General features: G+C 41.5%; 1 protein-coding gene across 1 annotated transcript in view; it reads left to right on the plus strand.

Annotated features, from left to right (window-relative positions):
* The window catches only part of LOC127514280 (probable ribonuclease ZC3H12C), a 54179-nt gene that overhangs the window by 13537 nt on the left and 17738 nt on the right, over positions 1 to 22904 (plus strand). The window contains exon 2 of the mRNA XM_051896990.1: positions 1160 to 1916. Within this exon, the coding sequence (XP_051752950.1) occupies positions 1255 to 1916 (662 nt within the window). The 5' untranslated portion in view covers positions 1160 to 1254. The remainder of the gene's footprint in view (positions 1 to 1159; positions 1917 to 22904) is intronic.

A 22904-nucleotide genomic window follows, 5' to 3' on the forward strand; every position in this document is an offset into this window, starting at 1 on the left:
ACTTCTGGTATTGGCAGCCCTATAGATATCTTTACCATGGTTCAAAACACAATGCGCCAGCCGGAGAGGCTACGCAGAACGGCAAACAGAAGATGCAGAGAAGAATGAAGAGAGAGAGGGAACTGCATGGGGGCTTTTTAAGCTCTGATGATGGCCTCTCTTCCTAAGGGTCAGTGAGCCAATCTTACTTAAGCTTTCAGAGGAAAAGTTTTACGATCCTTTGTCTCAAGCAGATAGTTTGCATATGTAACTGGATTGGCTGCTGATGAAGAAACTAAGATTCTTGTAATACTAATATATTGCACAGGTATCGACATATATACACAATCATTTAAATCTTTAAAATACAAATTCGTAGACCCAAATTTGGTATAGGTGAGATTACATTAACTGTTGGTTCTATCATAAAATATGCATAAAACAAAATACCATACAAAAGACACTACACAAGACAGTAATAATCATACACACAATGTCCTGGGATGCATGTTCATTTTTATATCAGATCATCTATAAATTAATGCAGGAAAGTCTGTTTAAAGCCCCGGGTATACTTCGGCCGTCCGCGTTCGTGCACCATCCGTATGACGTAATTTTCGTCATGCGGAGGGCTCACGGCCGGACGCACATCCCATCCGTGTGCAGCCCAAATTTCGAGACAGCGCGGACGGTGCGCGGATCTAGGAATAGATCTAGGATCAGAACCTGTATGACTTTCTTTCTCCTGTGAAACATAAAAGAAGAAATTTTGATAAATGTCTCTGTAGATTTTTTTTTTTTTTTTTTGGTGGGAAGCTAGAGAGTAAGTAAGAGGGAAGGGGGGAGCAAGGGGATGGTAGAGTGCCAAGCACAACAACTCACAATACCACAGACCGACAACACATCATATAGAAATGAATAAACATTAAAATGTGAGTGGAGACAATAAAACAAAAGAGCTTATAGCACTTTGCTGTTTAATTCACAGGACAAAAGTGTGAATGGGTGAAGACTATAGACAATAGATCTTTTTGTCTCTCTTATTCCTTTCATGTCCTTTAGTAGAGCTCTTAACCCCATGTGCTTCAAGCATGCTTTATCAGTTCAGCACATTAGACACATCTTTCTGTTCCCTGAATTTCTATGCAGTCCCTTAAAGTATCCCTCTCTCCTTCTCTAGGTTCACATGAGAAACGTGATCTGAGGGCTGAATAACAGGTGGCAAGAGTGGCAAGTCTCACAGTCAAAACGGTGCTGGATATCTGTGGCTGATTCATGGGCCTGAAAGACTATGTGGATGATGGAACAGGCCACATACTCAAACTCGGGCTGGATTTAGCTGACAATGGACCTATTATAGACAGTGGCTTATCAGACACAGGAGACATGGTGGCCCCCTGCACCAGGAGCTGTGGTTCATCACCACAAGATGAATCAGAGAAAAGTGCAAGGCCAGACAGTGAGCCTGTGAAGAACCACAGTCATCCTCCTGTTGATACCTTTAGCAATAGATCTATCCATGCAGTCCACTCACTACTCTGTTGGTCTCCATGTTTAGATTTGGATTCATTGGTTCCAAATATGGTACCCCAAGTACCAGGCCCCATGGATACACTCAGGGAATACCAGACAAAGATGGAGTTTGCCCTTAAGCTCGGCTATGCTGAAGACTTGGTTCGGCTGGTTCTGAACAAGCTAGGGTCAGATGCACTGATCAATGATATTCTTGGGGAGCTGGTGAAACTAGGCAGTAAGCCGGAGAATGAGGGTGGGACACAGTCTCCCTACCCATCTACTTCCACATCATCATCCTCTGGCTCATCTTCCTGCAGTTTCTCTGACTCACTTGACTCTCGCTGGTCCCCTTCTCAGATACCCATGGATAATAAGGATAACCTCCGTCCCATTGTTATTGATGGCAGCAATGTGGCCATGAGGTAAGAATCCAAACATTGAAGAATCCAATAATATAAACAGACCTGAAGTGGTAGGGGTTATGCTTAATTGTAATTGTAATTGTAATGTAGTGGTAATTGTAATGATCACAAATGTAGCTACAAGGAGCAATCCATTTCGATGGATCAAAGGTTTGATACCTTCACATCTTCATAACCATTGAACAAAATGGTATATCAAAATTCTGTTCAGTCATTTCTGTTTGGCTCGGTCCAGTGACTAGGCCAATTTTGGTAAGAATCTGAGAAAATTTGAAAGAGGAGCAGCAAAAAAAGCGGAAAACAGTACATTTCCAAATGGGGACTACTGTAATGGTCGGAGTCTTAATGTAAGATATATTATGTCATCAGCATGAGGAGAGTATTCAAGTCAAGTCACCTTCATTCATATAGTGCTTTATACAATACAGATCTAAAAGAAAATAGTGTCATTGTTCAGCTGAAGTCAGTTCAGTGTTAATTCAGTTCCGTTCTAAAGATCATCAATTATTAAATTAGTTTATTTCACCTATAAAGCAGGTCTGCAGAAAACAGTGATGTCATTGTCCAGCTTAGTTCAGTTCTCATCCAATAGTGTCATTGCAGTCAAATCAATAAAACACCGTTTTAACAGCAAAAAATATTTATCTGTTTAAAAATTAATCTCAAAATACAAATTTTTACAGACAAAAAATATTAATCTGAAATCTAGTACATTCATTTTAAATTCATTCAGGTTCAGTTACCAAACATACAATATTAATTTAATTTAAATCAAGCAATGATTTTACAAGATATGAGACCCTTCCCGTTTTTGTTCTTACTTTAATCCCTCAATAGGCATTTAAAACGGGGAAAACATAAAAGAACTATGTCAAAGTCATTTGAATTCACCACATTTACTGCAGCAGTTGGTGCCACTATGACCACGAACCACAACAGCCACATCCATGAGATCATTTAAATTTAGATTAATTTTATGTCATTTGTCAATTTCAAATGAGTGCAGAATTCCGTCCGAATGCTGATGTTGTATTATCCTACACTTCTCTGCATGTGTTTTTTGACCTACCTGAGCTGCCGTTTGCACACCAATCTTATGCACTAAAAGCATTCTTTCATTTAAGGGTGGTATCCGATGAAAAAAAAAACGATAAAATTAATTAGTTTACTATAAACAGCCACTTTTATAAAATCATGTGAAATTTACTCTTTTAAATAAATGTAAATTATATCAATAAATAATTAATTTAAAGACATATGCATCATGTGATGCTCGCAAACACAGCACATGAGCCTGTGCAATGCCCATGTCTAGAAAACACACACTCCCTCCTCTGTAAAAAACACACAGATGTTAGTCCTGTTTGAATCAGTACATGAAATCACAGATGTTGGGTGATAAGAATTGTAACTCAAACGTTGTTTAGAAAACTAGTCCTGTCCGAATAGTGATATAGTGCCATAGTTCAATTTCAAATGAGTGTGAAGTTATCATTTGCAGTTCAAAATTTTTATAAGTACATCAGTATTTATCTTGTGTTTTTTATATTTTAATTGACTTAATTATCAAACTAATTATATAATACTATGTTGTCAGCGGCCAACAAATGAACTGGCTTGATTAGCTGCTTCAGGTGTGTTTGATTAGGGTTGGAGCTAAACTGTGAAGGACAGTGGGTCTCTATAGGCAGAAACACACCAAGCCGACGGTCGCTTGTCGGGCAGTTTTTGTTTGTCGGCCGACTAAGTTTTCTCAGTATGTTCCACATCGTCGGCTGAAGTTGGTCCTTGACGGCTTTTTTTCCGGCTGAATCTACATGTTGAATTGGCGTCAGAGCTTGTCAGTCCGTCGGGCCATCTGATCATTCTGATTGGCTATTCAGCTACTGCCACCTGCTGGTATGGAAAGGCATTTCATCTTACGCAGGCGAAGAATGGACGTGCTACTTGGACGTCGGCTGTCGAGTGTCGGTTTGGTGTGTCAGGGCAACTTTGGACCAAGACGCTGCCGACGTGAGCCAACCCCGCAGTCCGCTTTCGTCGGCACTAGTTCATCGGCGTCGGCTTGGTGTGTTCCTGCCTTAAGAAAAGGGTTAAAGAACTGATCGAGGCTGTAAAACAGACATTGAAAGTCAAGTCAAGTCACATTTATTTATATAGTGCTTGTAACAATGCAGATTGTGTCAAAGCAGCTTTACAGTGATAACTGGTATATAATTTTGGCTGCACAGCAGCTCTTAAAGAAAATGGTGTCATTATCCATCTTAAGTAAATTCAGTATTGATTCATTCTGTTGTAAGAATCAATAGTTATTAATTAGATTGGTACGGTCTAAATCCTGACTGGAAATCCTCACAGATACAATTTCTTTCTAAAAAGGAACATAGTTGTGATTATACTGCCTTTTCTAGTATTTTTGACAGAAAAGGAAGATTTGAGATCGGCCTGTAATTGACTAATTCTCTAGGATCAAGCTGTGGTTTTTTAACAAGAGGTTTAATAATAGCCAGCTTAAAAGTTGTTCGTACGTATCCTAGTGATAAAGATGAATTAACGATATTAAGAAGAGGATATATGACCTCTGGAAGCATCTCTTTCAATAGCTTAGTCGGTATAGGGTCTAATGTACATGTTGTTGATTTTGATGATTTAACAAGTTTAGACAATTCTTCCTCTCCTAAAGCAGCGAATGAATTTAATTTTTCCTCAGGGACACTACAGTGCACTGTCTGATGCGATACTGTAGTAGACGGTTGCATGGTAATAATTTTCTCTCTAATATTGTCAATCTTGAAAGTAAAAAAGTTTATAAAGTCATTACTGCTGTGCTGTTTGGAAACATCAGAAGTTGAAGCTTTATTTCTTGTTAATTTAGCCACTGTATCAATTAAATACCTAGGGTTGAGTTTATTTGAAAAATTTGAATTGAAAAATAAGCAGATCTAGCAGTTTTTAAGGCCTTTCTGTACTCAATCGTTCTCTCTCTCCACAAAATGTGAAAAACTTCCAGTTTCTGTTTTCTTCCAGCTGCACTCCATTTTTCTGGCTGCTCTCTTAAGGGCCGAGTGTGCTCAGTGTACCGCGGTGTTGGACTAATTTCTTTAATCATTTTTAAGCGCAAAGGAGCAACTGAGTTTAATGTGCTGGAAAAGACAGAGTCAGTAGTTTCTGTTGCAACATCGAGATCTTCTAAGCTGTCTGGTATGCTAAGGCGATGAAACTGATCAGGAAGATTATTTATAAAGCAATCTTTAGTGGTAGAAGTGATGGTTCTACCATATTTGTGGCAGGGAGGCAGTTTCGCAGCCTTGACTAAATGTAGTATACACGAGACTAGATAATAATCTGAGATGTCGTCACTCTGCTGCAGAATTTCAACAGCATCAATATCGATTCCATGTGACAATATTAGATCTAAAGTATGATTACGACAATGAGTGGGTCCTGACACGTGTTGTCTAACTCCAATAGAGTTTAGAAAGTCTGTAAATGCCAATGCGTCCTTATCTACATGGATATTAAAATCACCAACAACAAGGACTTTATCCGCAGCTAGTACTAACTCTGATAGAATATCAGCAAATTCTTTGATAAAGTCTGTATGGTGTCCTGGTGGCCTGTATACAGTAGCCAGCACAAATGTCAACTTACATAACGTTACATAAAGCACCATCACTTCGAAGGAATTATATTTTAAAGACTTTTGAATAATACTGTAAATATTACTATAAATTACAGCAACACCTCCCCCTTTGCCTTTCTGACGAGGATTGTGGAAACACACATATATACAGAGAGAGAGAGAGAGATACTGAGGGAGTGAGGGGGAGGAGAAGAAGAGATAGAGATAGAGTGAGATTCAGAAGATTTAACAACATTTTAAACAAAAAATAAAATCTAAATTGTGACAGAAACTAGTCTTTGATAATGTTTAAATACACTTGCAAATGCAGTGTGAAATAAAAAGAAACTATTGCGATTTTAAACACTGTTTTAACAGCAAAAAAGATTTATCCAACCTTGTTTGTTTAAAAATAGGCCTTTGGTGCCATCTTTTGGTTATACAATATATTGCATTTCATATAAATAGAGCACTAATCTGCTTATTTTTAAATTACACATAATACATTGATTAAAAAAGAAACTTGAATGTGTTTTTTTTTTCTAATGTTAGCATTATTGTATATAGAAATAAATGGTGTATAATTCAGAGGAGAATATTGTTTAGTGTCATGAATTAATCTTAAAATACAACATTTTAAAGAAAAGAAATATTGATCTGAAATCTAGTATTCATTTTAAATTCATCTTAATTTAATTTAAATCAAGCAATGATTTTACAAGATACCCTTTCCCTTTTTTGTCCTTAATTTAATCCCTCGCCATGGCAACGCTGTTTGAGATATTCTATAATCGTTCCCAATTTAGGATCTACAGTGTCTTTGTTTCATGTTGACCGAGTTTGGTGGCGATTGCATGAAGCCTCTACAAGGAGTACATAAAAACTCAGAGCTTGATTATTCAAAAATCCCCATTCAAACCAGAATATCTGACTTCCTGTTGGTCGGAGCTAATGACTGTAAATTAGAAAGTTGTCCGGCTTAATGAAAACAATATATGTACTGAGTTTGGTGACTGTAGGTAAAACTGGCGCAATAGAGCCCCTCCTCCCCGTTCGTTTCTAAGGCTTTGCCCATGTCAATGTATTTTATTTTATATTTTATTGTATTTTATGATTGTTTTGTACGGCACTTTGGTCATTGTAAGCTGAATTTAAATGTGCTCTTTAAATAAAATTTACTTACTTACTTGTTCCCTTTCAAAAGCTACACTCGAGACGGTTCCTGCCCTTTCAACCACTCTGTCACCTGGCCTATGCATCCCTTTGCGAGATCCTAAAGCGCACTCCGGTGCTTCTTCAGTTCACGCAGGGGATGACAATTCTCTTTACGAGTGTGCTGCCTCTGAGCGTTCCTCACGTGATGATAAATCCGTTGAGGAATTACTCAAGGAAGTAACTCGAGCTGTGGCCAGATTACAGCTAGTCTGGCCACAGGAACAAGAGATCCCCAAATGCTCTAAGCTTGAGGATAGGTTTCTGTCTGGTGGCAAAGGGGAGGGGCCACAACCTCAGCCTCTCCACTTCTTTGAGGGCCTTCATGACGAACTATCAGAGTCATGTAAATAAAACATATACAGTGGGTACGGAAAGTATTCAGACCCCCTTAAATTTTTCACTCTTTGTTATATTGCAGCCATTTGCTAAAATCATTTAGGTTCATTTTTTTTCCTCATTAATGTACACACAGCACCCCATATTGACAGAAAAACACAGAATTGTTGACATTTTTGCAGATTTATTAAAAAAGAAAAACTGAAATATCACATGGTCCTAAGTATTCAGACCCTTTGCTGTGACACTCATATATTTAACTCAGGTACTGTCCATTTTTTCTGATCATCCTTGAGATGGTTCTACACCTTCATTTGAGTCCAGCTGTGTTTGATTATACTGATTGGACTTGATTAGGAAGGCCACACACCTGTCTATATAAGACCTTACAGCTCACAGTGCATGTCAGAACAAATGAGAATCATGAGGTCAAAGGAACTGCCTGAAGAGCTCAGAGACAGAATTGTGGCAAGGCACAGATCTGGCCAAGGTTACAAAAAAAATTCTGCTGCACTTAAGGTTCCTAAGAGCACAGTGGCCTCCATAATCCTTAAATGGAAGACGTTTGGGACGACCAGAACCCTTCCTAGAGCTGGCTGTCCGGACAAACTGAGCTATTGGGGGAGAAGAGCCTTGGTGAGAGAGGTAAAGAAGAACCCAAAGATCACTGTGGCTGAGCTCCAGAGATGCAGTCGGGAGATGGGAGAAAGTTGTAGAAAGTCAACCATCACTGCAGCCCTCCACCATTCGGGGCTTTATGGCAGAGTGGCCCGACGGAAGCCTCTCCTCAGTGCAAGACACATGAAAGCCCGTATGGAGTTTGCTAAAAAACACCTGAAGGACTCCAAGATGGTGAGAAAAAAGATTCTCTGGTCTGATGAGACCAAGATAGAACTTTTTGGCCTTAATTCTTAGCGGTATGTGCGGAGAAAACCAGGCACTGCTCATCACCTGTCCAATACAGTCCCAACAGTGAAGCATGGTGGTGGCAGCATCATGCTGTGGGGGTGTTTTTCATCTGCAGGGACAGGACGACTGGTTGCAATCGAGGGAAAGATGAATATCCTGGACAAAAACCTTCTCCAGAGTGCTCAGGACCTCAGACTGGGCTGAAGGTTTACCTTCCAACAAGACAATGACCCTAAGCACACAGCTAAAATAACGAAGGAGTGGCTTCGTGCAACAACTCCGTGACTGTTCTTGAATGGCCCAGTCAGAGCCCTGACTTAAACCCAATTGAGCATCTCTGGAGAGACCTAAAAATGACTGTCCACCAACGTTTACCATCCAACCTGACAGAACTGGAGAGGACCTGCAAGGAGGAATGGCAGAGGATCCCCAAATCCAGGTGTGAAAAACTTGTTGCATCTTTCCCAAAAAGACTCATGGCTGTATTAGATCAAAAGGGTGCTTCTACTAAATACTGAGCAAAGGGTCTGAATACTTAGGACCATGTGATATTTCAGTTTTTCTTTTTTAATAAATCTGCAAAAATGTCAACAATTCTGTGTGTACATTAATGAGGAAAAAAATGAACTTAAATGATTTTAGCAAATGGCTGCAATATAACAAAGAGTGAAAAATTTAAGGGGGTCTGAATACTTTCCGTACCCACTGTATACTTCCCTTGTCTTTGTGCCCTCGACGTCAACTTATTCAACTATCGTGGGTGCTGGGGCGAGGGGGTATACGACGATGCCACAGGTTGAAGAGACGCTTGCAAGCTATCTCTCGCCTGCATCGGCATCGTCACTCAAGAAACCTAACCTCCCCACAAAGCCCTGTAGAACCACCTCAGTGCTTGTTAGAAAAGCTTTCCAAGCAGTGTTACAAGCGGTGTTACAAGCGGTGTTACAAGCGTACCAGGCTGACCTGCTGAAGGACCTGAGTGCGGGTCTGAGACCTGTCTCTCTTGTGCCATTGGCCGTCCTATGGCTGCTATGGTACGCACGGAGAGGCATCTGTGGCTGAATCTCACTGGCATCAAGGTACAGTCGTGAGCAGGTTTCAGGAGGTGAAAAAATCTAAAGGAAGCTTTCATGAAATTTCTTCCTCGTCTCACTTAGGGGGAGGGGCCGTCAACCACACAGCCCCAACCCGGTCCTTAAAAAAGGGAGGTTCAAAAACAGAGTGTAGCAAGTCGAGCTCCCCCTCGCAGAGACTGGGGGCCATCTCGACGCCCTCAGCAACCTCCCAGGCAAGACCTCAGGACTAATTTATCAAAAAAGAAGAAGTCCTGATGGTCTTGCGCCCAGCCCCGTGGGGATGGCCCCCCTCGGGATGGGGCACGTAAAACATCTAAAACCCGCCCCTTCTCGACATCTCCACACAAACCCTCCTTCCCCGCCACCTCTGGTGCGTCGGGGGGCAGCGGTTTCCAGCGAAATGTTAGGTGTTCCATTGGTCCCTGTATCACATCAGGACATGGAACATCTAACATTCCCTCAAAAGGATGTATCAAAATTAGTACCCATTTCAGAGAGCCTGGCAGCGTGGAAACTACTGCCAGGGATTTCTGCGTGGGTTCTAAACACAGTAGAAATAGGATACAGAATCCAATTTATTCGTCGTCCTCCGCGTTTCAACGGCATGGTCTCCACTACCGTGAAGCCGGAGCAAGCAACTTTACTGTCACAAGAGCTGCAAACTCTTCTGAAGAAAGGGGCCATAAAGCATGTTTCCCCTCTAGAGAGAGAGTCAGGTTACTACAGCAGATACTTCCTAGTTCCCAAGAAGGACGGGGGGCTGCATCCAATCTTAGATCTTCGAGGCTTAAACCGTTCAGTCAAAGATCTCAAGATCAAGATGTTAACCATAAAGATGATCCAAAATCCAACAAAATCCACAAATCCAACATCACGATTGGTTCGTCACAATCGATCTCAAGGACGCATATTTCCACATAGAAATATTGCCACAACACAGGAGGTTCCTGAGGTTCGCTTTCGGGGGCAAAGCTTACCAATATCGATTTCTTACATTCGGCCTAGCCCTATCACCCTGCACATACACAAAATGCATGGATGCAGCATTGACTCCGTTGCGACTCCACAATTATCTCCCGCACGAGTCGAGACCATTCTAAACACCCTGAAAAATGTCAGGCATTCTACAGTATCAAAAAATATTAGGAATCACAGAGGATGCTGATGCCATGAGACCTATGGGCCTGCTGCATATGAGACCGTTTCAGTTGTGGCTCAAAGCCAGGGGGTTTCATCCAGGGGGCAAACCCCTACGGCAAATAAGGGTTATGCGCCGCGGGCTTCGTACCCTATCTATGTGGCTCACACCCCGCTTCCTTGCCTTGAGTCCCACTCTAGGGGCGCCGATTGCTAACGACAGACGCCTCCCTGACAGGCTGGGGAGCCGTCTTAAGTGGCCGTCCAGCCCAAGGGGAATGGGAGGGTCATCAGCTCGTCTGGCACATCAACTGCCTAGAGCTGATGGCTGTATTTCTGGCCCTGAAATACTTTCTCCAGCAGCTGAGAGGCTGTCATGTCCTAGTGCGGATGGACAACACAACAGCAGTCTTTTGTATAAATCACCAGGGAGGTCTGCGTTTGCGCCATCTGAACAAGATAGCATGATAGATCTTCCTCTGGGCCCAGGACAAGTTCCTGTCACTGAGGGCAGTGTACATTCCTGGGTACCAGAATGTGGGAGCTGATTTACTGTCCAGACAGAAAATATAGACAGGGGAATGGAAACTCCACCCTGAGGTAGTCAAACAGATATGGCTGAGATTCTACGAAGCAGAGGTGGACCTCTTCGCCTTCCAACAGACAGTGCAATGTTCCCTTTACTTCTCTCTAAGTCACCCAGCACCCCTAGGTCTCCCTCCACTAGAATAAGTTATGCCAACAAGTGGGGTGTCTTTGAAAGATGGTGTACTGCACACAATGCAGATTCAGTTAACTGCCAGATTGCTACAGTTCTGGACGTCCTGTAGGAGAAATTATCAACCCGCCATCCTCAGGGTTTATGTGGCCGCTCTTTCGGCTTGCCACGCTCTGATTGACGGGGTGCCTTTGGGCAAGTATGTCCTGCTTTCTCGCTTCGTTCGAGGAACTAGGCAGCTGAGGCCACCTGTTAGAACCAGGATCCCTTCGTGGGACCTAGCTATAGTCCTAGAGGGCCTGGTTGAGACCCCCTTTGAACCGTTAGAGTCAGTTTCTGACAAGCTGTTACCTCTGAAAATGTTTTTTCTTATGGCTATAACTTCTCTGAAAAGAATTGGGGACTTGCAGGCTCTGCCCATTGTGCCATCCTGCTTAGACTTTGCCCCAGGAATGGTGAAAGCTATTTTGCATCCTCATCCTGACTATCTGCCAAAGGTTCCTTTATCGACCTTGCATCCGGTCACTCTCGAAACCTTCTGCTCTCCGCCGTTTACTATGCCGGATCAGGAGAGACTTCACAGACTGTGTCCAGTCCGTGCTCTTCAGGCCTACGTCCACCGCACTAGCCAGTGACATAAGTCAGAGCAACTAATAGGCCGCCACAAAACAGACCACGTCACATTGGGTGAGAGATACTATTGCCTTTGCCTATGAGGTGCATGGTCACACTTCACCAGCAGGCATCAGGGCTCATTCCACCAGGGGGCTTGCCTCTTCTAGAGCTTTGAAGGGGGGTGCCCCCTTGCAAAATGTTTGTGATGCAGCAGGTTGGTCCTCTCCGCACACATTCATAAGGTTTTATAGTTTGGATGTTCATGTTACTCCGGGCTCTTATGTCCTTGAGTCAACATCGCAAGCTAGTGTCTGAGACTCTCTGCGCTTTGTGACACACTTCACAGCCTGGGGGTCTGGATACACAGTGCGGCGGCATGGGTATTCTCATTCCCATAGCGCTGATAAAGCGCAGCTCGAGTGTAGCTTTTGAAAAGAGAATGCCCCAGGTTACTTCACTGTAACCCTGTTCCCTGAAAAAGCGGGAACGAGAAACTGCGCTTCATTGCCGCACTGGGATGTCCCAGGACTGCTCTTCAGACAAAATATCCTGCTGAATGCACCTGTGGTTCATCTAATTATAGCCTCGTATTGGCGCATTCCAATGACGTCATGTAGATTATAAATATAGCTGATAAAGCGCAGCTTCTTGTTCCCGCTTTTTCAGGGAACAGGTTTACAGTGAAGTAACCTGGGGCGTTTTGTTTACATTCGAATGTGATTGGCCTCTCAGGCGAGATACCAATTCATCAGTCATTCTGACATGACATTTTCATTCCCTCCTTCAGGGAACATGGGTTAGATTAGAAACCTAGACATTCTCTTCTTGAATGAAGGAAAAAAAGTACAAAAAACAAGTGGAAGTTCGGAGAAACTGAGAAAAAAAAAACAGTTGGTCCAGTTACTTACCTGTTCAGTATTGATTCATTGCTTTGTAAAAATCAATAGTTGTTAATTTAGTAAATTCATCTATACATCGTCCAGCTCAGTTCAGTTCGCATACAATGGTGTCAATGCAGGCAGATCAAAAACATTGAATGTCAAGTGTCCAACAGGTGACAAAATGGAGAAAAAACCTTGGGAGAAGGCTCAGTCGGGGGGCCAGTTCTTCTCTGGCCAACAACGAACAGTGCATAATTATGATTCAGGCAGCGTTACAGGTCATAAGTCAGATTGGGATCACAACAGTCAAAATATTTAATCAACTGCCACTGGCTGTCGTATCGATGAGGCCATCGCAGGGGATGGTCTAGTTGACACAATCTCTGTTGACACTTCAGGGATGCATTGTGGTCGTGTCTAGGCGCAGGTCCTCCATCTGATCTGGATACGGCCTGGATCCAACTGACTATGGTAGACCTCGTGATAAACAGGGAGACTAATATTAGCGTAGGCGCCATTCTTCTTCTGATGTAATGAGTACATCGGGTGTTATAGGAAGTGTTCCCGGTTCCGGCTGACCTAATTTTGCAGCCTAACAATCCTTTAACGGATGTGAAAATATAAATTGATAATGTGTTATGTGTATGCCAGGTTAAAGAGATGCGTTTTTAGTCTAGATTTAAACTGACAGAATGTGTCTGCTTCCCAAACAATGCTAGGAAGATTGTTCCAAAGTTTAGGTGCCAAATAGGAGAAGGATCTACCGCCTGCGGTTGATTTTGATATTCTAGGTATTATCAACTAGCCAGAATTTTGAGATTGCAATAGACATGAAGGACTGTAATGCATTAAGAGCTCACTCAAGTACTGGGGAGCTAAACCATTTAATGCTTTGTAAGTAATTAGCAAGATTTTGAAATCTATACGATGTTTAATAGGGAACCAATGCAGTGTTAACAGAACCGGGCTAATATGGTCATGCTTCCTGGTTCTAGTAAGGACTTTAGCAGCTGCATTTTTTTACGAGCTGTAGTTTGTTTATCAAGCGAGCAGGACAACCACCCAGTAGAGCATTACAGTAATCTAGCCTTGAGGTCATGAACGCATAAACTGTTCCGCATTTGCCATTAAGAGCATATGTCATAGTTTAGATACATTTTGTCAGACAGCTCACTTATTGGATCAGCCACATAATTCACTCTAGACCAGTCTAGCTGTAAACACTGAATACAGTTTCCTCCCATGAGGCTAGGTCCCTTACCTTTAGACACCAGTAAGACCAGTTTTCCTGACTGTTCCTTACATGTCACTGTAACCTGAATCAATCTAACAATGAAATTTGTTCTGAATAGGTCCTAAAGGTTACATCACAAGGCTAAAGTTGACATTTTTTGGACCTCTTTCTGTACAAGGTCTCTGAAATGATGGACATGGATGCTCCTATATCAACCTGCATCTTTGACTTAACACCATTACATCGGATCATTACATTGTATGGTTCCCTCACTGTTCCCTTTTAAGGGACTCACTGCTCCCTTTTAAGGCAAACTCTCCACAGTCCTTGTCCATCTGTGACTGCTGCCCCTCGGCTTTTGCAGCGGACTGATTTATATAATCACTGGAGTCGCAGTCCGGTGGTTGTACTAGCTGATCTGCCCTCTGTGGGCGTTGTCTTTTTTTCTGGACCACGGTGCGATTTCTCCCTCGTTAATCCCTTCAGTAGAGATGTATTTCGTCTTGCGTTCCCAAACTATTTTTTATGGCTCGTAAGTTGGAGAATTCAATGCTGTTTTTCTCCAGTCTTTTCTGTGGTGGGGAATTTTTACAGGCACGCTCTAAACATCCCTTTTACCTGCAGACTCAGCATTGGAAATCATTATATTTGCAATTGGACGCAGTATGTCTCTTTCCAAGACACCTGTAACAGGGGTTTTTGTTTGCTCTTCTCATGACTGCCTTTCCCTGGCATTCTGTCCTCCGCTCCCGGATGCTCTTCTAGTGGCTTGGCATAATTCAAGCTGTTGGTTCTCAGTGGTGCATGCTGAAATTCTTTTAACTCATAACAGTACATTCAAAATTGTTCACAATGTCCAAAACCTTAGGTCAGGGGTTCGCTGTAATCTGTACTCAAAAGTCAACTTACTGCATATTCTGTAAACAAGCTGGTCCCGCAACTGTTCTTCCATTGAAGCACTAAACTCACATGTGGACACTAATCCCTTTAATGCAGCCACATATTCAGACAGGGATTCCAAATTCAGCTGCTTCCGTGTACGGCAACTGTATCTTTCACTCAAGATGTTTTTCTTGGGTATATAGATGTCACTGAGCGCTTTCAAAATGTCATCTAATGGTGTTTCCAACGGTCTTCTTGGTGCCAATAAATCCGTGAGCAAGGAAAAGGACTTTGCACTGACGACAGATAGAAAAAGAGCACATTGCTTGTTTTGGTCACGTCACTTAAGGTGAGTGTGAAAATTTGGTCACGTCACTTAAGGTGAGTGTGAAAATGTCAGATGACCTCTTATGCCTTTTACTTCAGGGCCACCAGCTAAGGAATTTCACCTTAACAGTAAACAATCAAAGATGATTGTTGAATAAATATGATTATGTAAATAAGAGGGAGTTTGACCAATCTGAAAGATTTTTGAAATATTGTTAACTTGTAGAGCCTCTTCTGTATTATCAACACAAGGACTGACACACGTGTAATAAAATAAATTTTATTACCAAAAAGATAATTCAAGTAAATCAACACAACTACCAAACGAATACCATGAATTATAAAAGGAATATAGTGCATAATATGCATAAAATACAAGTGATTAAGTTGGGTGTAGCTATGGCAGAGAGCCATTACATATAAGATTACAATATTACATTATCTTAGCAAAACTAATAAGGTGAAGACCCTTATTACACATCAAACAAATGAAATGAAATATTAGTTGTTATTACCTAGCATCAGTTATGTTACTTATAATGTAAATTAGAAAATCATATACTGATAATATACAACAATAACAAGGTCTCTGCACTCTAAAAAATAATGTGTTGGCTCAAAAAAATAAAATAAGTTATGCAACAGTTTGCATAAATTTTTTTTGAGTTATGAAAACTTTGATTGAATTTACATTCAACCAACAAGCTAGATTGAGTTAAAGGAACTTAATAATTTGTAGCATAAACACAAATGCTTATACAGTCAATGTAGTGTTTACCAGTCCTATGTAAAGCATAGTGAATATGAGGCATGCGATTGGTTGACGGTTGCTAAAGCATCTAGTCATAGCATTCTAACACGGCACGGTTTCACACTGTACACGTTTGGCACGGCAATGCCCTCCAAAGCAGGGTTTCATAACCACAGGTAAAAAAGTGGTGGTACTAACCCCTTTTTTTGTTCCGAGGAGTAGGTCCTCAAGGTTACATCACAGGGCTGCAGTTTACATTTTTTGAACCTCTTTCAGTACTAGTTCTCTAAAATGATGGACATCGCTGCTTCTAACCCCGTTTCCAAATTACTAGCTTTAAACTTTCCTTTATCTGGGGTTAAAAGCGGAGTTTAGAATGATGACAACCCAGTGCAGTGTGAGAAGTCCTATAGAATGTTTCGACCTGGAAACTGTGACGTGTGACGTCTAACTTAACAAGTGGATAGCCCCAGCAATCCCCGCCCTAGTGGTGCAACTGGCAGAATATTATCCTTTGGGTAACTCTTTATAATAAGTATAGTGTAATAAAGTACTTACAAATCATTTGCAAACTATTAGTTTATAGTTAATTAATAGTTTATAAACTGTAGTTAATACATTAATAGACTATAAACAGATACGTATATGCATGGTTTTTAATAAAACAAACAAACAAAACAAACAAACAAAAAAACAACAACAAAACAAAATAAGCCACTGAAATAAGGCCTCAAAACACATACTAAATATTTTTTCACAAGACTTTTGGAAACTGTATATTTTAGTCTAAAGTTTTTGCTTCAAAATCATCCTGCTTAGTCACATAAAACAATGTATTGATTTTAAATTTCTAAGACACTTTTTGTTTAGAAAGGCCATATGCAAGAAGGCATGAATCTTCATGAATAATGCTTTGATTCACACCTGAGGAGATTAAGACCCTGCCCCTAATGAGCCACATAATGAGCCATTCAGTGAGGAATGTGACTGAGTGAACTAAGAAAGAATGCAATGACAAAAGAAATATATAATTTTCTGTTTGTAGTTTATTTAGAATGTAGTTATTGCACATCATAATATATATTTTAAATTACAGTACCGGTCAAAAGATTGGACACATTACTATTTTTAATGTTTTTGAAAGAAGTCTCATGCTCATCAAGGCTGCATTTATTTGATCAAAAATACAGAAAAAACAGCAATACTTGAAATATTATTACAATTTAAAATAATGGTTTTCTACTTTTATATACTTTAAAATATAATGTATTTCTGTGATGCAAAGCATCTAAGCATTCATTTTACCTCTATGGCATTTTATGTATTATATTTGTTATATTACAGAGCCTAAATGTTAATGTGCAGTTTATGTAAGATTGTGTGATTGGGTCAACGGCGTTAGGATCCATTTGCAGTTTTTATCGATAAGCAAACACAACAGGGCAAGGACAAGGCAGAGGCATAAACTGGGACAGGCAGAGATCAGGGCAGGTGGCAAACAAACAGAGTCTAAAGACAGGCAGAGATCAGGGCAGGCAGCAAATGTACAGAATCCAGGAACAGGCAAAGGTCAGGGCAGGCAGCAGAGAATCAAACACGAGGAACAGTCCAGTCAAACACAAGAATAGCAATCCACAATAACGCTCTCACTGGTGATGACACTCTCACTGGTGATCGTGACATAGCCCCCCTCCTAAGGAGCGGCTTCCAGATGCTCCTAAACTCAAAACCCAGAAAGTCCTGGAGGGAGGTGGAGTGGAGGCGGAACAGTGTGCGGGATGGAGGGCTAGGTCCATGAAGCAGTTAAAGGCCTGGAGACTGAGGCAGGACAGATGGCCAGGGCAGAGGAGGCTGGACAGACAGCCAGGGAGACAGGCTTGAAGACCCCCACGGTGGAGCAGAGGACCACCACGGCAGTGCAGGCGGGCTTGAAGACCCCCACGGCGGAGCAGAGGACCACCACGGCAGTGCAGGCGGGCTTGAAGACCCTCACGGCGGAGCGGCTGAGGGCTCCGTCGTGGCAGCCATCTTGGCTGAGGGCTCAGGCGTGGCAGCCATCTTGGCTGAGGGCTCAGGCGTGGCAGCCATCTTGGCTGAGGGCTCACAGACAGCCACCTTAGCCATGACAGGACAGAGCGAAAGTTCATAGACAGCCTCCTTAGCCGTGACAGGACAGGGCAAAAGTTCATAGACGGCCTCCTTAGCCGTGACAGTACAGGGCAAAAGTTCATAGACAGCCTCCTTAGCCGTGACAGTACAGGGCAAAAGTTTATAGACGGCCTCCGTCCACAGTGGTACTATCGGAAAACAGGGAGGAATCCTCTGTGGCTGATTCTGGCAAGACAAAAGTTCACAGACAGCCTCTGCAGCTGGGTCGAGACAGGACAAGAGTTTGCAAACGGCCTCCGGGGCTGATTCAGGACAGGATGAGAGTGTGTCGCTGGACGCCACCACTGTGCCAGTAGCTGAAGCAAGCACCACCGCTTCGTGAGGTTCTGCAGCATATGCCGCCACCTCTAGGGAAATTGCAGCGGGAGTAACTACCTCCAGAAGTTCTGCCACATAAGCCACCACCTCTGGAGATTCAGCAGTGATGTACGCGACCCAGGTACAGCATAAGGCGACCCCCATTATGGGGAGCGTTGCAGGCAGGGGAATCAATTCAGGAGCAGGAGGGCTAAAATTAACTGGTTTGGGGAAACCAGCTGTTCGTACTGACACCAGTGGTGGATCCTCCACGCTGGATGCAAACCTCTGACGCTTGATGACGGGTTCCCCTGACAGAACAGAGGGGGGTTGTGGTATGACAACGGATGCGGAGACGTGACGTGACGTGACTCTGGACGATCAGCGGAGACTTGACTGGATTCATGAAGATCAGCAGTGATTTGACTTGACTCACGAAGATCAACTGTAACTTGACTTGGCTCATGAAGATCAACTGTGACGTGACTGGATTCATGAAGATTAGCAGTGATTTGACTTGACTCATGAAGATCAAATGTAACTTGACTTGACTCATGAAGATCAACTGTGACGTGACTGGATTCATGAAGATCAACTGTGACGTGACTGGATTCATGAAGATTAGCAGTGATTTGACTTGACTCATGAAGATCAAATGTAACATTGACTTGACTCATGAAGATCAACTGTGACGTGACTGGATTCATGAAGATCAATGGTGACTTGACTGGACTCATGAAGATCAGCCATGATTTGACTTGACTCACGAAGATCAACTGTGCTTGACTTGACTCACGAAGATCAACTGTGACTTGACTTAGCTCATGAAAATCAACTGTGACTTGAGTTGTGGCCGCCATTTTGTGAGTGTGTTCTAGCGTGGCTGCCATCATACGAGTGAGTGCAGGATTGCGTTCCTCCGCGACAACCACAGTGAACGCTGGACCATAATCCAAAAAACTACCCAATGACGAACGAGGGTCCATGAATCACTTTTGATTTTAAAGGCTGATTAAGGCCATCACAGAAAAAGTCTATTAATATACAGTCCGGTAATTCTGAGCCATTAGCCAAAGCCAAATATTCCCCAATGTAACCCTCGAGTGATCGTGTGCCCTGCTTGAGCGCTAGCAGCAGAATCGCTGCGTTCATACCTGGCCAATGTCCCTTGGAGAAGCCGCTGGATCCTTGTCTGGCGAAGTCTTCTGTAAGGATTGGGTCAACGGAGTTAGGATCCATTTGCAGTTTTTATTGATAAGCAAACACAACAGGGCAAGGACAAGGCAGAGGCATAAACTGGGACAGGCAGAGATCAGGGCAGGCGGCAAACAAACAGAGTCCAAAGACAGGCAGAGATCAGGGCAGGGAGCAAACGTACAGAATCCAGGAACAGGCAAAGGTCAGGGCAGGCAGCAGAGAATCAAACACGAGGAACAGTCCAGTCAAACACAAGAATAGCAATCCACAATAATGCTCAGAAAAGATCACCGGGGAAAATCAAGACTTCGCGTGGAGGTGTGGGTGCAAGTGTCTTTTATGTGTGAATGAGTGATTGCATAATGGGTAGCAGGTGCAGGGTGATAAGTCCAGGGTATGAGGGTAGATGGGAAATGAAGTCCAAATGATGTGTGTAGTCCAGGATGGAGTGCCCTCTGGTGGCAATGATGGGCACTCTCACTGGTGATTGTGACAGTTTAATACATTGCTAACACATTTTATTTCAGTATTTATTACGTATTTCGGTCGATTTCACTCATCTCAGTATATCATTATAGATTACTAATGTAAGTTATGTGGGTAACACTTTAGAATACTGATCCTTCATTAATGAATAACTACACAGGAACAAATGAGTAATGCATTATTAACACACTAGTAACTACTATTAACTAACGAGAAACTCTGATTAATGAATTAATAAGTAATAGTGCTCAGTTGAATGTGGTAGTTCACTATTAGCTAATCAGTAACTACTGTTTTTTCATACCTCCCAGAGAACTACTAAGAACTACTATATACAGGTTCATAATTAACATGAATGATGCATAATGTATAATTAATTCTAAAGCAAAGGTCATGGTAACCCACTAGTAATGACTGAAGTATTACCAAATCCTTCAGAAGAAATACTAATACTAATTATTTGGTAAACATGATAACTCTCTAGTAACTACTGAAGTCATTGTAAACTTTTGAGGGGAAGAGGGGAGAGAACAACCAATGAAACACAGACATACAACACACTCATTATACAGAATAATGAATATTAATACAGTGCCACTTGAAAGTTTGTGAACCCCTTGCAGAATCTGTGAAAATGTGAAAATTTTTTAACAAAATAAAAGAGATAATACAAAATGCATGTTATTTTTTTATTTAGTACTGTCCTGATTAAGATATTTTACATAAAAGATGTTTACATATAATTCACAAGTCAAAAAAAATAGCTGAATTTATTAAAATGACCCCATTCAAAAGTTTGTGAACCATTGATTTCTAATATTGTGTGTGGTTACCTGGATGATCTACGACTGTTTTTTTGTTTTGTGACGGTTGTTCATGAGTCCCTTGTTTGCTCTGAGCAGTTAAATTGCCCAGCGTTCTTCAGAAAAATCCACCAGGTCCTGCAGATTCACCCGGGGGGTGAAAACTTTTTGAATTTGAAGATCAAGGTAAATTGTACTTAATTTGTCTCCGGGAAACATGTAGGTATCTTCTGTTGCTTCCAAAGGGCAGTACTAAATGAAGAAAATTGATATTTAAACAAAATACGAAAAATTTGGACATCTGCATCCTGTTCAAAAGTTTTCACTCCTGACTCTTAATGCATTGTGCTTCCTTCTGGAGCATCAGTGAATGTTTGAACCTTTTTTAATAGTTCTGTTTGAGTCCCTTAATTGTCCTCAGTGTGAAAAAATGGATCTCAAAATCATACAGTCACTGCTGGAAAGGGTTCAAATATGCAAAAGATGCTGGAAATCTGAAGAATCTGCAGGGCCTGGAGGATTTTTCCGAAGAACAGAGCTCAGTTTAACTGCTCAGAGCAAACAAGGGACTCATGAACAACCATCACAAAACAAACAAACAAACAAAATAATAATAGGCTAATAAAAAAAAAAAACAGTCGTGGATCATCCAAGTAACCACACACAGTATTAAGAATCAATGGTTCACAAACTTCTGAACGGGGTAATTTGAATAAATTCAGCTATTTTTTGTCTTGTGAATTATATGTAAACATCTTTTATGTAAAATATCTTAATCAGGACAGTACTAAATAAAAAAATAAAAAAATAACATGCATTTTGCATTATCTCTTTTATTTTGTTAAAATTTTTCACATTTTCACAGATTCTGCAAGGGGTTGACAAACTTTCAAGTGGCACTGTATATGAGCACAGAGAAAATGACAACAAACTCCCAAGCACAAGGGAGAAATGAGAAAGAATATTTAAAAGGGCTAATAATACGTTGATTACGTTTAAGAGCGCTGCAGTCTCATTATAAACAACACGTAGTTTAACACAGAAAGAATAAAGACATAGTTTATTTTTTGTCCATTTTTCCTTTGAATTTCCGATCTAAATCAGTATTTTGTCTATTAGAATAATCATGTTCAGATAGGCTACACTGTATCAGTGTCCAGTTTGCACATATATTTCATTTGAAGAAGACTTGATGAAATATGTGTGCATACACCGTGCTGGTTCGTGTTTGGTGCAGGAGAATATGTGAAATATGTCTATAAAAACTTTAAACACGGATACTTTATTCTGTATATGAGCTATGATCCACGTGGCTAGTGTTGTTAAACTCATCGCGGAGCTCCGCGCTGAAACCGATCATATGCGTGCTCCTCGTTTAAATCATAACAATTGTATTTTTGATGTGTTCGTATTCAAACTCCAGTTCTGACCGCATCGCGGGCAAAATACAAACAACACTTATGTGCTTGCTGTGCTGAGGGAAACATACATACGGCTCACGTGTCCGAACACAGAGGTGAATGAACAGCACCTTTCCATTTGAATTCTCCGCTGTAATGCGATCTCATGCGAACAGTAGATCCTGCCAAGAAAACAAATGGAGTCAAAGTATCAGTCAATTAATGTGTATAACTGTACTAAGTATGAAACAACTGGGTACTCACCCTATTATCTGCTATTTGGCTCGTCTGCCTGTAGACATAGAGTTTGGAACTTCATCAGAAGGTGAAAGTGGTCTGAAACATCACCAGTACATTGAGGGTGTGAAAAAAGACTTACAACACGCATACCAGTTAGCAGTGGAAAATTCTCTGAAGACGCAGCGAAGAAATAAAAGACAAAGACTGTAGAGAAGAAGGTTGTGAATCTGTAGAAATAGAGTCTGAGAGTGAGGGCAATAGCATGGATGAATATTATCCAGTTCAGCAAAAGACATTTGACAGACTGCTCATTTCTTTATTAGCATCAGAGAGAGCCAAAGTACCTACTCAAAGCCCTACTTGATTGGAAGTGATGGAACACGTTAAAGAGCATGAAGTGGGGAGTACTGCTTCCAGTGTTGCCAACTGCTTTCAATTGAAAGTAGCTAAAACTGGTAGCTAAATGTCACTAGATGACATCATAATGGTAAATTCATTGATCTATATAAATATGAATAGAGATCAGTGGGCAAAATAAGAATCTAGATAAGGTGTGTCCAAGAAGTTGCTAGATTTGTCCCTAAACTTTTGAAAAAAAGTCTCAAAAGGGGTAGGGAAGTCACTAAATTTAGTGACAAAATCCCTAAATTGGCAACACTGACTGCTTCACCAACTCCTTAATGTACTGAAGGT

The sequence above is a fragment of the Ctenopharyngodon idella genome, chromosome 1 (assembly GCF_019924925.1).
Source record: "Ctenopharyngodon idella isolate HZGC_01 chromosome 1, HZGC01, whole genome shotgun sequence".
In the NCBI taxonomy this organism is placed as follows: Eukaryota; Metazoa; Chordata; class Actinopteri; order Cypriniformes; family Xenocyprididae; genus Ctenopharyngodon; species Ctenopharyngodon idella.